We start from the raw sequence: 17,114 nt of genomic DNA, 5'->3' as shown, positions 1-17,114 counted from the left end.
TGTGTTAGCATACGGTATTTGTCTTTTTCTTTCTGACTTACTTCACTCTGTATGACAGATTCTAGGTCTATCCATCTCATTACAAATAGCTCAATTTCATTTCTTTTTAAGGCTGAGTAATATTCCATTGTGTATATGTGCCACATCTTCTTTATCCATTCATCCGATGATGGGCGCTTAGGTTGTTTCCATGTCCTGGCTATTGTAAATAGAGCTGCAATGAACATTTTGGTACATGACTCTCTTTGAATTTTGGTTTTCTCAGGGTATATGCCAAGTAGTGGGATTGCTGGGTCATATGGTAATTCTATTTGTAGTTTTTTAAGGAACCTCCATACTGTTCTCCACAGTGGCTGAACCAATTCACATTCCCACCAGCAGTGCAAGAGTGTCCCCTTTTCTCCACACCCTCTCCAGCATTTATTGTTTCTTGATTTTTTGATGATGGCCATTCTGACTGGTGTGAGATGATATCTCATTGTAGTTTTGATTTGCATTTCTCTAATGATTAATGATGTTGAGCATTCTTTCATGTGTTTGTTGGCATTCTGTATATCTTCTTTGGAGAAATGTCTATTTAGGTCTTCTGCCCATTTTTGGATGGGGTTGTTTGTTTTTTTGTTATTGAGCTGCATGAGCTGCTTGTAAATTTTGGAGATTAATCCTTTGTCAGTTGCTTCATTTGCAAATGTTTTCTCCCATTCTGAGGGTTGTCTTTTGGTCTTGGTTATGGTTTCCTTTGCTGTGCAAAAGCTTTGAAGTTTCATTAGGTCCCATTTGTTTATTTTTGTTTTTATTTCCATTACTCTAGGAGGTGGGTCAGAAAGGATCTTGCTGTGATTTATGTCATAGAGTGTTCTTCCTATGTTTTCTTCTAAGAGTTTGATAGTTTCTGGCCTTACATTTAGGTCTTTAATCCATTTTGAGCTTATTTTTGTGTATGGTGTTAGGGAGTGATCTAATCTCATACTTTTACATGTACCTGTCCAGTTTTCCCAGCACCATTTATTGAAGAGGCTGTCCTTTCTCCACTGTACATTCCTGCCTCCTTTATCAAAGATAAGGTGTCCATATGTGCGTGGGTTTATCTCTGGGCTTTCTATCCTGTTCCACTGATCTGTCTTTCTGTTTTTGTGCCAGTACCATACTGTCTTGATTACTGTTGCTTTGTAATATAGTCTGAAGTCAGGGAGCCTTATTCCTCCAGCTCCTTTTTTCGTTCTAAAGATTGCTTTGGCTATTCGGGGTCTTTTGTGTTTCCATACAAATTGCGAAATTTTTTGTTCTAGTTCTGTGAAAAATGCCAGTGGTAGTTTGATAGGGATTGCATTGAATCTGTAGATTGCTTTGGGTAGTAGAGTCATTTTCACAATGTTGATTCTTCCCATCCAAGAACATGGTATATCTCTCCATCTATTTGTATCATCTTTAATTTCTTTCATCAGTGTCTTATAATTTTCTGCATACAGGTCTTTCGTCTCCTTAGGTAGGTTTATTCCTAGATATTTTATTCTTTTTGTTGCAATGGTAAATGGGAGTGTTTTCTTGATTTCACTTTCAGATTTTTCATCATTAGTATATAGGAATGCCAGAGATTTCTGTGCATTAATTTTGTATCCTGCTACTTTACCAAATTCATTGATTAGCTCTAGTAGTTTTCTGGTAGCATCTTTAGGATTCTCTATGTATAGTATCATGTCATCTGCAAACAATGACAGCTTTACTTCTTCTTTTCCGATTTGGATTCCTTTTATTTCCTTTTCTTCTCTGATTGCTGTGGCTAAAACTTCCAAAACTATGTTGAATAAGAGTGGTGAGAGTGGGCAACCTTGTCTTGTTCCTGATCTTAGTGGAAATGCTTTCAGTTTTTCACCATTGAGGATGATGTTTGCTGTGGGCTTGTCATATATGGCTTTTATTATGTTTAGGAAAGTTCCCTCTATGCCTACTTTCTGGAGGGTTTTTATCATAAATGGGTGTTGAATTTTGTCGAAAGCTTTCTCTGCATCTATTGAGATGATCATATGGTTTTTCTCCTCAATTGTTAATATAGTTTATCACATTGATAGATTTGCGTATATTGAAGAATCCTTGCATTCCTGGAATAAACCCCACTTGATCATGGTGTATGATCCTTTTAATGTGCTGTTGGATTCTGTTTGCTAGTATTTTGTTGAGGATTTTTGCATCTATGTTCATCAGTGATATTGGCCTGTAGTTTTCTTTCTTGTGACATCCTTGTCTGGTTTTGGTATCAAGGTGATGGTGGCTTCGTAGAAGGAATTTGGGAGTGTTCCTCCCTCTGCTATATTTTGGAAGAGTTTGAGAAGGATAGGTGTTAGCTCTTCTCTAAACGTTTGATAGAATTCACCTGTGAAGCCATCTGGTCCTGGGCTTTTGTTTGTTGGAAGGTTTTTAATCACAGTTTCAATTTCAGTGCTTGTGATTGGTCTGTTCATATTTTCTATTTCTTCCTGATTCAGTCTTGGCAGGTTGTGCATTTCTAAGAATTTGTCCATTTCTTCCAGATTGTCCATTTTATTGGCATAGAGTTGCTTGTAGTAATCTCTCATGATTTTTTTTATTTCTGCAGTGTCAGTTGTTACTTCTCCTTTTTCATTTCTAATTCTATTGATTTGAGTCTTCTCCCTTTTTTTCTTGATGAGTCTGGCTAGTGGTTTATCTATTTTGTTTATCTTCTCAAAGAACCAGCTTTTAGTTTTATTGATCTTTGCTATTGTTTCCTTCATTTCTTTTTCATTTATTTCTGATCTGATTTTTATGATTTCTTTCCTTCTGCTAGCTTTGGGGTTTTTTTGTTCTTCTTTCTCTAATTGCTTGAGGTGCAAGGTTAGGTTGTTTATTCGAGATGTTTCCTGCTTCTTAAGGTGGGCTTGTATTGCTATAAACTTCCCCCTTAGAACTGCTTTTGCTGCATCCCATAGGTTTTGGGTCGTTGTGTCTCCATTGTCATTTGTTTCTAGGTATTTTTTTATTTCCTCTTTGATTTCTTCAGTGATCACTTCATTATTAAGTAGTGTATTGTTTAGCCTCCATGTGTTTGTATTTTTTACAGATCTTTTCCTGTAATTGATATCTAGTCTCATGGCGTTGTGGTCGGAAAAGATACTTGATACAATTTCAGTTTTCTTAAATTTACCAAGGCTTGATTTGTGACCCAAGATATGATCTATCCTGGAGAATGTTCCATGAGCACTTGAGAAAATGTGTATTCTGTTGTTTTTTGGATGGAGTGTCCTATAAACATCAACTAAGTCCATCTTGTTTAATGTATCATTTAAAGCTTGTGTTTCCTTATTTATTTTCATTTTGGATGATCTGTCCATGGGTGAAAGTGGGGTGTTAAAGTCCCCCTACTATGAATGTGTTACTGTTGATCTCCCCTTTTATGGTTGTTAGTATTTGCCTTATGTATTGAGGTGCTCCTATGTTGGGTGCATAAATATTTACAATTGTTATATCTTCTTCTTGGATCGATCCCTTGATCATTATGTAGTGTCCTTCTTTGTCCCTTTTAATAGTCCTTATTTTAAAGTCTATTTTGTCTGATATGAGAATTGCTACTCCAGCTTTCTTTTGGTTTCCATTGCATGGAATATCTTTTTCCATCCCCTTACTTTCAGTCTGTATGTGTCTCTAGTTCTGAAGTGGGTCTCTTGTAGACAGCATATATAAGGGTCTTGTTTTTGTATCCATTCAGCCAATCTGTGTCTTTTGGTGGGAGCATTTAGTCCATTTACATTTAAGGTAATTATTGATATGTATGTTCCTATTTCCATTTTATATATTGTTTTGGGTTCGCTACTATAGGTCATTTCCTTCTCTTGTGTTTCGTGTCTAGAGAAGTTCCTTTAGCATTTGTTGTAAAGCTGGTTTGGTGGTGCTGAACTCTCTCAGCTTTTGCTTGTCTGTAAAGGTTTTAATTTCTCCATCAAATGTGAATGAGATCCTTGCTGGGTAGAGTAGTCTTGGTTTCAGGCTATTCTCCTTCATCACTTTCAGTATGTCCTGCCACTCCCTTCTGGCTTGTAGGGTTTCTGCTGAGAGATCAGCTGTTAACCTTATGGGGATTCCCTTGTGTGTTATTTGTTGTTTTTCCCTTGCTGCTTTTAATATGCTTTCTTTGTGTTTAATTTTTGACAGTTTGATTAATATGTGTCTTGGCGTGTTTCTCCTTGTATTTATCCTGTATGGGACCCTCTGTGCTTCCTGGACTTGATTAACTATTTCCTTTCCCATATTAGGGAAGTTTTCAACTATAATCTCTTCAAATATTTTCTCAGTCCCTTTCTTTCTTTCTTCTTCTTCTGGAACCCCTATAATTCGAATGTTGGTGCGTTTCATGTTGTCCCAGAGGTCTCTGAGACTGTCCTCAGTTCTTTTCATTCTTTTTTCTTTATTCTGCTCTGCAGTAGTTATTTCCACTACTTTATCTTCCAGGTCACTTATCCGTTCTTCTGCCTCAGTTATTCTGCTATTGATCCTATCTAGAGTGATTTTAATTTCATTTATTGCATTGTTCATCGTTGCTTGTTTCATCTTTAGTTCTTGTAGGTCCTTGTTAACTGTTTCTTGCATTTTGTCCATTCTACTTCCAAGATTTCGGATCATCCTTACTATCATTATTCTGAATTCTTTTTCAGGTAGATTGCCTATTTCCTCTTCATTTGTTAGGTCTGGTGGGTTTTTATCTTGCTCCTTCATCTGCTGTGTGTTTTTCTGTCTTCTCATTTTGCTTATCTTACTGTGTTTGGGGTCTCCTTTTTGCAGGCTGCAGGTTCGTAGTTCCCGTTGTTTTTGATGTCTGTCTCCAGTGGCTAAGGTTGTTTCAGTGGGTTGTGTAGGCTTCCTGGTGGAGGGGACTAGTGCCTGTGTTGTGCTGGATGAGGCTGGATCTTGTCTCTCTAGTGGGCAGGTTCACGTCTGGTGGTGTGTTTTGGGGTGTCTGTGGCCTTATTATGATTTTAGGCAGCCTCTCTGCTAATGGGTGGGGTTGTGTTCCTGTTTTGCTAGTTGTTTGGCATAGGTTGTCCAGCACTGTGGCTTGCTGGTCGTTGAGTGAAGCTGGGTGCTGGTGTTAAGATGGAGGTCTCTGGGAGATTTCCGCTGTTTAATATTATGTGGAGCTGGGAGGTCTCTTGTTGACCAGTGACCTGAAGTTGGCTCTCCTACCTCAGAGGCAGAGCCCTGACTCCTGGCTGGAGCACCAAGAGCCTTTCATCCACACGGCTCAGAATAAAAGGGAGAAAAAGTAGAGAGAATTAGTAGAAGTATGAGGAAAGAAAGAAGGAAAGGAGGAAAGGAAGGAAGGAAAAAAGAAGCAAAGAAGGAAAGAAAGGAGGGAGGGAGGGAGGAAGGAAGGAAGGAAGGAAGGAGGGAAAGAAGGAAAAAAAGACAGAAAGAAAGATGATACAGTAAAAATAAAATAAAGTATAATATAGTTATTGAATTAAAAAATATTTAGAAAAAAAAAAAGGGACGGATAGAACCTTAGGACAAATGTTGGAAGCAAAGCTATACAGAGAAAATCTTACACAGAAGCATACACATACACCTTCACAAAAAGAGGTAAAGGGGGAAAAATCATAAATCCTGCTCCCTGAGACCACCTCCTCAATTTGGGGTGATTCGTTGTCTAAAGGAGGGAGGGAAGGAAGGAAAGAAAGAACGAAGGTAAAGTATAATAAAGTTATTACAATTAAACTTAATTATTAAGAAAAAGAATTTTTAAAAAAAAGTCATGGACGGATAGAGCCCTAGGACAAATGGTGGAAGCTAGAGTATACAGACTAGATGTCACACAGGAGCATACACGTACACCTTCACAAAAAGAGGAAAAGGGAAAAAAATCATAGATTTCGCTCCTAAATTCCACCTCTTCAATTTGGGATCATTCCTTGTCTATTCAGGTATTCCACAGATGCAGGGTATATCAAGTTGATTGTGGAGCTTTAATCCGCTGCTTCTGTGGCTGCTGGGAGAGATTTCCCTTTCTCTTCTTTGTTTTCACAGCTCACAGGAGCTCAGCTTTGGATTTGGCCCTGCCTCTGCGTGTAGGTCGCTGGAGGGCGTCTGTTTTTTCGCTCAGACAGGACGGGGTTAAAGGAGCCGCCGATTCGGGGCCTCCGGCTCACTCAGGCCGGGGGTTGGGGGATGGGGGAAGGAGGGGCACTGCGTGCGGGGCCGGCCTGCGGCGGCAGAGGCAGCGTGACGTTGCGGCAGAGGCCGGCGTGACGTTGCACCAGCCTGAGGCCCGCCGTGCGCTGTCCCGGGGAAGTTGTCCCTGGATCCCGGGAACCTGGCAGTGGCGGGCTGCACAGGCTCCGCGGAAGAGGGGTGTGGAGAGTGACCTGTGCTCGCACACAGGCCCCTTGGTGGCGGCAGCAGCAGCCGCCTTAGCGTCTCCCGCCCGTCTCTGGGGTCCGCGGTTTTAGCCGCGGCTCGCGCCCGTCTCGGGGGCTCGCGCCCTCAGCCGCGGCTCGCGCCCGTCTCTGGGGTTTGCGCTTTCAGCCGCGGCTCGCGCCCGTCTCGGGGGCTCGCGCCCTCAGCCGCGGCTCGCGCCCGTCTCTGGGGTTCGCGCTTTTAGCCGTGGCTCGCGCCCGTCTCTGGAGTTCCTTTAAGCAGCGCTCTTAGACCCCTCTCCTCGCGCACCAGGAGACAAAGAGGGAAGAAAAAGTCTCTTGCCTCTTCGGCCGGTGCAGGCTTTTCCCCGAACTCCCTCCCGGCTAGTCGTGGTGCACTAACCCCTTCAGGCTATGTTCAAGCCGCCAACCCCAGTCCTCTCCCTGAGCTCCGTCCAAAACCAAAACCCGAGCCTCAGCTCGCAGCCCCGCCCGCCCCGGCGGGTGAGCAGACAAGCCACTCGGGCTGGTGAGTGCCGGTCGGCACCGATCGTCTGTGCAGGAATCTCCCCGCTTTGCCCTCCGCACCCGTCGCTGTGCACTACTCCGCGGTCCCGATACTCCCCCCTCTGCCTCCCGCAGTCTCCGCCCGCGGAGGGGCTTCCTAGTGTGTGGAAACTTTTCCTCCTTCACAGCTCCCTCCCACTGGTGCAGGTGCCGTCCTTATTCTTTTGTCTCTGTTTTTTCTTTTGCCCTACCCAGTTACGTGGGGAGTTTCTTGCCTTTTGGGAGGTCTGAGGTCTTCTGCCAGCCTTCAGTAGGAGTTCTGTAGGAGTTGTTCCACGTGTGGATGTATTTCTGGTGTATCCGTGGGGAGGAAGGCGATCTCCGCGTCTTACTCTTCCGCCATCTTCAAGGTCCCCCCCTCTTTTTGATTCTTTTCCATTATAGTGTATTACAAGATATTGAATCTGTGCTATACAGCAAATCCTTGTTTATCAGTTTTACTCTCATACTCCCAATTTATCCGTCCCCTCCTTCCCCTTTGGTAACCATAAACTTGTTTTCTATGTCTGTGGGTCTGTTTCTGTTTTGTAAATAAGTTCATTTGTATCATTTTTTTAGATTCCGCATATAAGCATTACCATATGATATTTGTCTTGCTCTGTCTGAATTACTTCACTTAGTGTGATAATCTCTAGGTCCTTCCATGTTGCTGCAAATGGCAATATTTCATTCTTTTCTATGGCTGAGTAATATTCCACCATATATATATATGTATGTATGTATGTGTGTGTGTGTACACACACACACACACACACACACACACACACACACACACCACATCTCCTTTATCCACTCATCTGTTAATGAACACTTAGGTTGCTTCCATGTCTTGGCTATTGTAAATAGTGCTGCAGTGAACACAGTGGTGCCTGTATCTTTTTGAATTAGAGCTTTCATCTTTTCCAGATGTACGCCCAGGAGTGAGATTGCTGGATCATATGATAACCCCATTTTTAGTTTTTTTGAGAAACCTCCATACTGTTTTCAAGAACAGAATAATTTTTGACATATAAGCATGCCATCCATCTTTTGAAACCTGACCTTTGCTCTTCTACTTCCATGAAGTTTTTCCAAACACCTTCATCTGTGCTTCTGCTAGTAACATCCTGAATGACATTGGTTCATGCATTGTCCAACGTCACTCTTTAATTATTTCATTTCTGATCCTTGTTTTCCCAACAAGACTAAAAGCTGCTTAAGGATAAGGATCATCCTACATTTCACAGAATCTAGCATGCCAGCAGCTTACCAGAAGAACCACAGCACATGGGCGCTGCCTCCTGAGATCCCAGAATGTTGACTGCCATTATTAGGCCGGGCCAGTTCAGATAACGGCCCTGAAAGTATTAACTTGGAGTTTTGTGGCCACGTGAAAAAAATTAGTTGTAGATGTCTAAAGCCATCCTAAGGATACATAAATATGATGTTTTTCTTTTTTTTAATTTTAATTTTACCCACTGTCTCCTAAAAGACCCACCTCATTCCTTATTCTTCTGTATCTATGGCAACAAAGCATGATGTTTTTATAACAACCACAATTAGTAATCTTCAACATATTTCTGGTATTTACATTAATTCTCCCTCCATAAAAAAATAGGTCAAAAACAAAACAAACCTTAGACAGGAGTGACTGGGGACAATACTTCTATCCATCGCTTCTTCTTCTGTGCCATTTATTTATCCCCTAACTGTCTGACACCATCCTTGCCCCTAGGTTTTGTTAAAAAGGTTAGCAGTTTAAATCAGGGCTTTATCCTAATGCAGAGAATTCTGTCTCTCTGTAATTACTTCTAAAGCTGTAAGTGCAATCTTCCTCCTACCTAGGTAGCTATTGGGCTGTCAACCTCTCAGATGACGCCAGGTACTCCTATGTATTGGTGAAATATAAAGAGGTTTTACAGGGCACACTCTAAGGGCCTCCTGTAATAATGTGACACCAGGAATAGTCTTTCTTAACTCTAAATGTGCGTATATTCTCGTTTTGCAATACCTCCCCTGACAAACCCTCCCTACACACACCACCCAAGCTGGGATGGTGGTTGCATAGAGAGCTGGGACTTTTCGTAGGAGGAAAATAAATTCCAGCTTGAGTACTACCCAGAAAAATTTCCTCTACAACCTTGACACTGTTACTTCCTGTGCTTATTAGCAAGCTTCCCCTTCCCCTCCATTATAAGAGGCCAGGTTTTCTATTTACCCCTTCCATGCGCATTATATGAGAGCTATCCTAGCACAAGAGTGAGGACACAGGTGGCCATAAACCACATGTGTTGACGGGAGCAGGTGAGGAATTGATCAGTCACCAAGTACCTTCAAATACCATGTTCGTCGCATATGTGTCTTTAGTTGGTATGATAGATACAGAAAGACTATATGTAAAGTCTTTAGATTCATGGCACTAACACACTTTATTGAGAACCTACTGGGGCCAGTCACTCAGTGCCCATCAGAATCTCAGAGGCTGGTAGAAGAGACCTGAAGAGAGGTGAACACAGGAAGTACATAGGAAGGGACAAAAACCAATAAAGACCAACACTAGATTGAAAATAGCTTGTCACTTCTCTGTGTTTGTTTATAAGGGAGCGGGCTCAGTGAGGTTCAGGTGATCAGAGAGGGCTTCATAGAAGCTGTGGAAGAGGTAGCTGATTGCCACCAATCCCAGGTAGTAAAGAAAGGTTTCGTGGAAAGTATACACTCTTATCACAGCCAAGAGGAGCCTAAGGAGACGTGATGTCTAAATGTAATATGGTGTCCTGAATGGGATCCTGAACAGAAAAAAAAATAGATAAAATCTGAATCAACTGTGAACTTGAGTTAACAATACTGTATTAATATTGATTTATTAATTGTAAGAAATATACCATAGGAATATGAGATGTTAGTTATAGGGAAACTGGGTGCAGACTATATGGGAACTCTCTGTACCATCTTCTCAATTTTCCTGCCAGTCTAAAGCTGTTCTGCAAACTAAAGCCTATTTTGAAAGAAAGAAAAAGCAGTCTTAACAATCTACAGAATATCCCTGGCATGGTGACAGGAGGGAGTCAGTTTGACAATGACCCTTTTTTTGAAAGAAGTGACTTTGTCGTTAAATGCCATGTTTGTGACTTGATCATCAATTCCTATAACGATGCTGAGTTCTTGCCTGCTTTCCCGTGGTTAATTTTTGGCAGGCAGCAGCAGCATTTGTGCAGTGATTACAATTTTGTGATGCATTGACAGTAACCAGGGTGCATAATGGATCTTCATCTCTAATTACTTTTCTCTCCACAGGTGTCTGGAAAGGGTCCAGATGGGAATGCACACAACCTCCGCTTTGAGGGGATGGAGAGACAGTACGCCTCCTTACCCAGGTAGATCACCATCCCACCCGCACATAAAGTCTTCAGAAAATACACATGAAATAGAAATCTGGCTCTGAAATGGGGAGTATGTTATAATTTTGCCTTACTGCATCTGCCACAGCCCTCGTGCCATCTTCACAACTGTGCTAATAATTGAAACACTTGTGGGTTATTTTTTAAGGGAAGAAAATAGTATATCATTGCAATTGAACATGTCAGCAAGAATATTGGATTCTGAATGGAAATCCTAAGCCATTGCTATAAACATGGTATTGAACAGCCTGTACCCAGCTTAGAGACAATAAAATAGTAAATCCTCTGTCCTAGGAATTACCCACAAGGAAGGGCATGCCAGGCTCAACCCTGGAGCTTCATGGGGGTGTTAAAAAGCAGGAGAGGAATATGAACCTGGAAAGGGGTTCTTTGCTTGATTTAGAGCCTGACCGTGTTCTTTGGGCAATAAGCAAATATTGCTGAGAGGCACCGACACAGTGCGGGGAAAAGACAGCTGCGTGGGAAAGTTCGCTTGGTGATTCTGGCCTAACAGGATCCACTTATGCTGTAACTAGACACCCCTGAAAATGAGATACAATTCTCAAAGGTTTGTGCTCTTATCTGTGAGATGAAGAATAATTTTAGTCTGTAATCAATGGCACATGACAAAGAGGAAACCTTTCCAAGATGACATGCGATGCAGTGACTGTGGGAGTTGAGTGAGTTGAGAGTGTGAGAATCTGTGAGTTAGAAAACAAAAAACAAAGAAAGGTTAATGCCAGGCAGAAAACTAAAATGTTACAGAATATCTGCGGGGTGGTGGGGAGGACCCTAGGTAGATCTTTTCTATCATCATACTGAATTGTTAAAGTGCTAACTCAGAGCTGGGTTACCGTTTTGAGTTGCATGTTGGCTATATTCCTGTGTGTGAAATGACAAAATTAACAGCCCGAATATTACAACAGGCATAGCCCAAGTGACCATTTGCTCTTATAAATAGTATGTTGATTTTCAAAAGTAATAAAATCTCAAATCTAGCAGAGAACCAATTTTCAACACTGATTGGGCAGGATACCCAAAATACAATATTTTAAAAGCTCCTGTACAACTATATTTTATCTGCGTTTTCCCTTTTTATATGTTGTCTCATAGTTATTTTTCTCATCCTTGATTTCTTTCCTCTCCTTATTTTTTTCCCTGGCTTAGTATTTTGTTTTCATTTTAAAAAATAGAAGTAGTCTCCAAAATTCATTTTAAATATAAAATTTCTGGCTTTCAGTATTGAAGTGCATGGAAATTGTGGTTAAGGCAGATGGAAAGTACTATATTCTTAGGATGGGAAGAAAAAGGAAAACTGGAAACAGTTTAACGTCTTCCTGGCCAACTTGTACTCAGACTTCGGAAATGGATTTTTTTTTTTTTTTTTTTGGTACAAATCAAAAGCACAGAAATAGCATTTATAAGTACAGAAATTCAACAAATTTCACTCATTCATTCCTTCCCCAAGTATCTACTGATCATCTACTATGCATCAGGCCCTGAGAGTCTGGAGACCGGGGATGCCGTGGCTCTAGACACCTAGACAAGGACCCGCCATCTAGGACAGGGGGCAGCAAAACAACTTTTTGTGAGAGTACAACCAATGCTTAGATTAGTAATGATTAACATAAAGTCCTCTGAATTTCCAACTCCTATTTATTTTAATTAATAAGCCCTGAAATGCTCAGCCATGGCTGACTCTAAACACATCTATTTTAGGATTAAACACTGTGGAGGGAGTGTTTTGACAGAGGCAATACGTTGATGCTGTTTATGGCTCTGGAGCTATCATCGCAATATATGAATTGACAAAATCCTGCCAGCCCCGAGAATATAACTGTAGCCAAAAGTGAAGCATCTTAGACTGAAAACAGTTTCGACGAACGTTGCCCTCACACACGTAACACAGTGGTAGAAGTGATGAGCTGCACCTTTTTAGCTACCTGGCAAGAAGGAGTCATGATGGACGATAAATAAGGTTCAGACAAATGCATGAGAGGTCCCCGGCACTGGTTTCTTAATGCAGGGGCTTGAACTTGAGTTTCCATCTCAATTATCTAAGGGGGATATACAAAGTATCCCCACCAGCATGCTCTAATCCGTCGAGGGTGGGTCCATATTTACCCAACGGGATGCAGAATGCCGAGGCAGGGGACAAGCTACTGGCTTCTCTGTGCCGGTGACATTTACCCTGGTTTTCTAGTCTTCTCCCACCCCTGGAGATTTTACTGTCCACTTAATTGAATCACCCCAGCTCCACTGCTCCTTTGGTCAGGGGAGTGAGGCGAACACATCTCTGTAGGCACCAGATCCCCTCTTAGTCACAGAGGTGGGGAGCTTTAAAATATTTATGGAGTTAAATTTTTAATTAAAAATCGGAATAATTCTATCTACAGGAAGTCAGTGGCCAACCTTATAGGGGACTTAATATGCTACTGACTGACTTGGTTCCTCTGCTGTTTGTGGAGAGCATCACAGGAGTTTTAAGATACACTCAACAGTGTTGATTTATATGCCAAATCTGGAGCCATCAACACGGAGAGAAAATGCCCGCCAGTGCATGGAGTTGGGGAGGAGCCCCGGTCAAGGGACACCCTGCTATGCTTTCATGGAACTCTGTCGTTTTAAAGTGGGCCGTGCAGCCTGCTGCCAGGCTGGATGACACCTGACAAAATAAAGCCAGAACCCTAGCCAGTTCAGGAAAAAGATAATGCCCAGCACTTGCTAGTTATGAGGTTGCCTAAGGCTAAGGGCTAAGCGATGTTAAGTGTTATCGTTAAGCAATTTTAAATCTTCTGCCTCTGAAGAAAAATGACTTTATTTCTTTTCTCCTGAGGGTGCTGTTTTGGAAAGCGAGTACGGTTGTACTACAGCCTCGTTAGCAAGCGCCAGGCTTTTCCCAGGGCCAGTGTTTTAGCATCCTCTCCAGCCCCCACTTCTCTCTGGTAGTAAACAGAGCAAAATCAGCATCCCCTTATTCTTGCCTGACACAAATTATTACTCGCCCTGGGTGAGCAGGGAAGTGGCTGTTTCCAGGGCTGCTCTAATATGTGAGCAACAACGTGCGTATTTTTGCAAACAGCTTCTTTTTCACTTCAGCCTCCCAGCCTCTTTCAATTCTCGAAGGCCCCATTCTGATTTTACAGGCCTCCTCCAGGTCCGTCTGTTCAGCAGTGAACTCTCTCCTCTCCCATCTGAAGCCTCCATCATTCCCACCTGGCCCATCCCCGGCCCCATGGGATCCCATTATCCCTTCTCTGCAGGTGGCTCAGTGCATCAGCCCCGTGAGGTTGCTCTTCCGGGCTTGTAATCAAGTGTTGAGTCCTGAGGAGGGAACAAAAAGGCTCTACATCTCTTCTGTGGTCCTACATGCGTGAGTGCTGAAAGGTTGCTGGAGAAACTCATACAAGCATTCACTGGTTCCTCTACAAAATTTACATTATCCGACCCCAGCTGGGCCCCTGCTGCTGTCCAGAATTCCTTCTAGTCGTGCTGTCGACTCCCTTGACTATCCCCACAGTGGCCATTCCAAACCTTTTCTGCTCCCGTTAAGTTCTGCAAAGATGACTAAGCCCCCCAAGCCCAATCTCTAGAGATGATCTCACTTCCTTTCCTTTACAGCCTTGAGACATTCAACCTTAGTTCCTCAACTTCTCCCTAGAATTCAGGCTTGCTCTGTCTTCACTAACACACACTTCCCAAGGGGAGACATGAAGGCATGGACTTGGAGTCAGGCCATAATTACAGCCCCATCCATCACTTCTCACCTGGGTGACCTTGGGCAAGGATCCAACTGGTCCAGGCTCAGTTCTTTAATCTGCAAATTGGGGATTATATTAGGGACTCTGTACAGCACCTGTATGAGTATTAAATACAAATGATACAAGCAAAACCCTTAGTGAAGAGCCTGCCTGACATATTTTAAGGATTCTTTTATATTGTTAGTTCTTTTTAATTTTCTCTCTGGGGATGACATGTTCCTTTCTTTTATGAGTCAAACCTATACAGCAGAGCTCATTCTCACTGGCTTCTTGGGGGACCCTACACAGTCAACTACCCCTCTCTCAGCTGCATCTTTAAGCCCTTGGCAATTGCTTTCCTCCCCCTGCCTACTACTCTGAATGCATAGTCTCAGCTGCACAGTTCACTGGGAATCCCTCAGCGTGGAGAAGGGAAGCGTCAGCAGCTCATGGAGATATGCTGGGGACATAACTGAGGCTGAAGGATTAGCCAGCACTTAGGGAAGGACCAGCAGTCCGGATGATCAAGGAAGAGGGCACAGGAAACTGAAATGATCTGAATGATAAGCTGTGCTGTGGACATGCTGGGAGACAGCAATCCTTATAAACAGGGAGCTCATATCAGGGATATAGGAGTTGACTCGGGTCTAGGCAAGAGGCTGTGGCCCCTGGCTAATAAGACTTAGATGCAGACCCAGTGTGTCCCCGGTGGTGGAGACCCACCCAGTGTGAGTTAACCAGCAAGGCTGGACATGATGTTTGTGCTCCTAGGACAGATATGATGAGGGAGCAACACTCTCTGGACCAGTGCGGGGAAGTCCTGAGATATCGCGAAAATACTCCTGTTGTCTCAGGACTGGACGGTGCTGACTGAGCCTGCAGCTGTAGTGACTCATAGCCGAGCAGGGCTCAGGTGGCAGGACTACCCCCTGAGCTTGACTGTAGTCCATCCGAGAAAACAAAGATCTTCCCTTAACCCTCCTTCCTCCTCCAATTCCCATTTTCCTGCTTTAGGAAAAAGTGGCTCTATTTCCACACCACCCACTGAACTCTTGCCTCTTGCCCCAGGCTTCTGAACATGTCACTGATGCTTCCAGCCCTTTTCTTTCTTTCTTTTTAATTTTTATTTTCTACTGGAGTAGAGTTGATGTACGATGTTGTGTTAGTTTCAGGTGCACAGCAAAGCACCTCAGTTATACACACACGTCTCTATTCTTTCCGGCCCTTTTCTTTTTCTCTTCTTTTTTTTTTTTTTTTTTTTTTGCGGTACGCGGGCCTCTCACTGTTGTGGCCTCTCCCGTTGCGGAGCACAGGCTCCGGACGCGCAGGCTCAGCGGCCATGGCTCACGGGCCCAGCCGCTCCGCGGCATGTGGGATCTTCCCGGACCGGGGCACGAGCCCGTGTCCCCTGCATCGGCAGGCGGACTCTCAACCACTGTGCCACCAGGGGAGCCCCAGCCCTTTCCTTTATGTGGATTCTGTCTGAGCTGCCTCCTCTATTCTTATAGGTTCAGTTCTCATCACTACGATGATGAATCCAAAATGAACCTTCCTATCTCACTCTTACTGTGACCCAGTTACAGCTGCTGCTTAAGGTACCCATCCTTCTACCTCCAAGAGACCTCAAAGCCCCCGTGCCACAACCCAAGCCCTCTGCCACCTTTCTGTAGTTCTTCCTTCTTTCAACGTCCATAACATTGATTTAGCGCTTTACCAGCGCCACCGAAAACACCTTGAATTAGATATTGATTCTTTGCTGCCACTTTCCACTACTGTTGGATTATAAATCCCGTGGAAGAAAGGATATTGTTTTATATCCATCGTTTTTTACACCTATCAACAGGACCTGACATAGGACCATGTATACAGTAAGTTTTTAATACGTGGGTACAAAGATGAGAATAGATTTGTTTTTATATAAGTAAGTTGTAGGAAAAAATTCCTCCCAAGATTTTTTGACCATTTATTTTAGGGCACTATTTTCCAGGAAGAGTATTGATTTTCCCGTGAGAATGTCCCTTTTCCCTGGAATCAGTAAAGCCCAGACTTCCAAATAGTTATCTCCTGTTGAGCGCTTACCATGTACCAGGCACTCTTCTAAATGCTTTGTATCCACTGACTGACTTAATGCTCACAACAGTCCTATGACTCAGTACCAACCCTATTATTATCCTCATTTCATAGGCAAGGATACAGGCAGAGAGAGATCAAGTGAAATTGTCCAAGTTCAACAGCTGGAAGTGGCAGAGTTGGGATTTGAACCCAGGCAGTCTGGCTGCAAGTTTGTACAATTAACTTCTGGGGCTCAGGTCGTCCAGCTCAGAGTCACACCCACACTCTGCGATTATCCCATGCCCTTGTCTTATTTGCTCACCTGCTTATCATTCTCACTAAAGTGTAAGTGCCTTCGAGGACAAGGGACCGTATTTTCTTCATCTTTGTGTACGACACAGAACATCACTAACAGACAGGCTTGGTAATGCCTTTCAACTGTTTCTGCCATGCTGTCATAAAATCAATTCTTTTCCCATTCCCTGGGGTCCTTCCCTTGAAATATGAACAGTTTAGTGTGTAATTGCTAGATGAACATTAAGCAGTAGACTTTGCCTACCAAGAAGGGAATCCTGTTTTGTCAGAACACTCCTGAGAGTTGAAAAAGCGGTATCTGCAAATTGGTACTTTGGTTCTTTGAGATTAAAATTAAGATCTATCCAGAAGAAAAAGGATGGCGATAACTTTTCTGGTGGAAATCTGAATTAGCACTCCCGAGGAGAGAGACTCGCTTTCCCGAGGCTGACGCAGGACAGAGGCCTGCTCGGGCCAGGTGTGGCTTCTGGTCCTGATGATGCTCTCGCCCGTATTCCGTGAGTTACTTGACGGGGAAGAGACGTCTCTCTGAACAGCTCAAGCAGCTAGAGCGTGGCTGTGTCATGAGAAGCAACATACTAGAACTGATTTTGGGCAGAAAGAGCGACTCTAGAAGGAGCTAACAGCTTATGCTTGCTTCCTGGGAGCCCAGAATAAACTCGCTTTCTAAGTGTGTTCCCAGTGTTTTGGTGCTGGTGAGG

General features: G+C 43.1%; 1 protein-coding gene across 2 annotated transcripts in view; it reads left to right on the top strand.

The window, feature by feature from the left end:
- Positions 1-17,114, top strand: part of PARD3B (par-3 family cell polarity regulator beta) — a 1,051,931-nt gene that overhangs the window by 966,735 nt on the left and 68,082 nt on the right. For both annotated transcript variants that reach the window (XM_032637435.1, XM_032637436.1), the window contains one exon: positions 10,203-10,282. In XM_032637435.1, coding sequence (XP_032493326.1) covers positions 10,203-10,282 — 80 coding nt within the window. The remainder of the gene's footprint in view (positions 1-10,202; positions 10,283-17,114) is intronic.

This window comes from Phocoena sinus, chromosome 7 (genome assembly GCF_008692025.1).
Source record: "Phocoena sinus isolate mPhoSin1 chromosome 7, mPhoSin1.pri, whole genome shotgun sequence".
Taxonomy (NCBI): Eukaryota; Metazoa; Chordata; class Mammalia; order Artiodactyla; family Phocoenidae; genus Phocoena; species Phocoena sinus.
The sequence above is the reverse complement of the archived record's forward strand: the minus strand, read 5'-3'. Positions and strand labels throughout refer to the sequence as shown.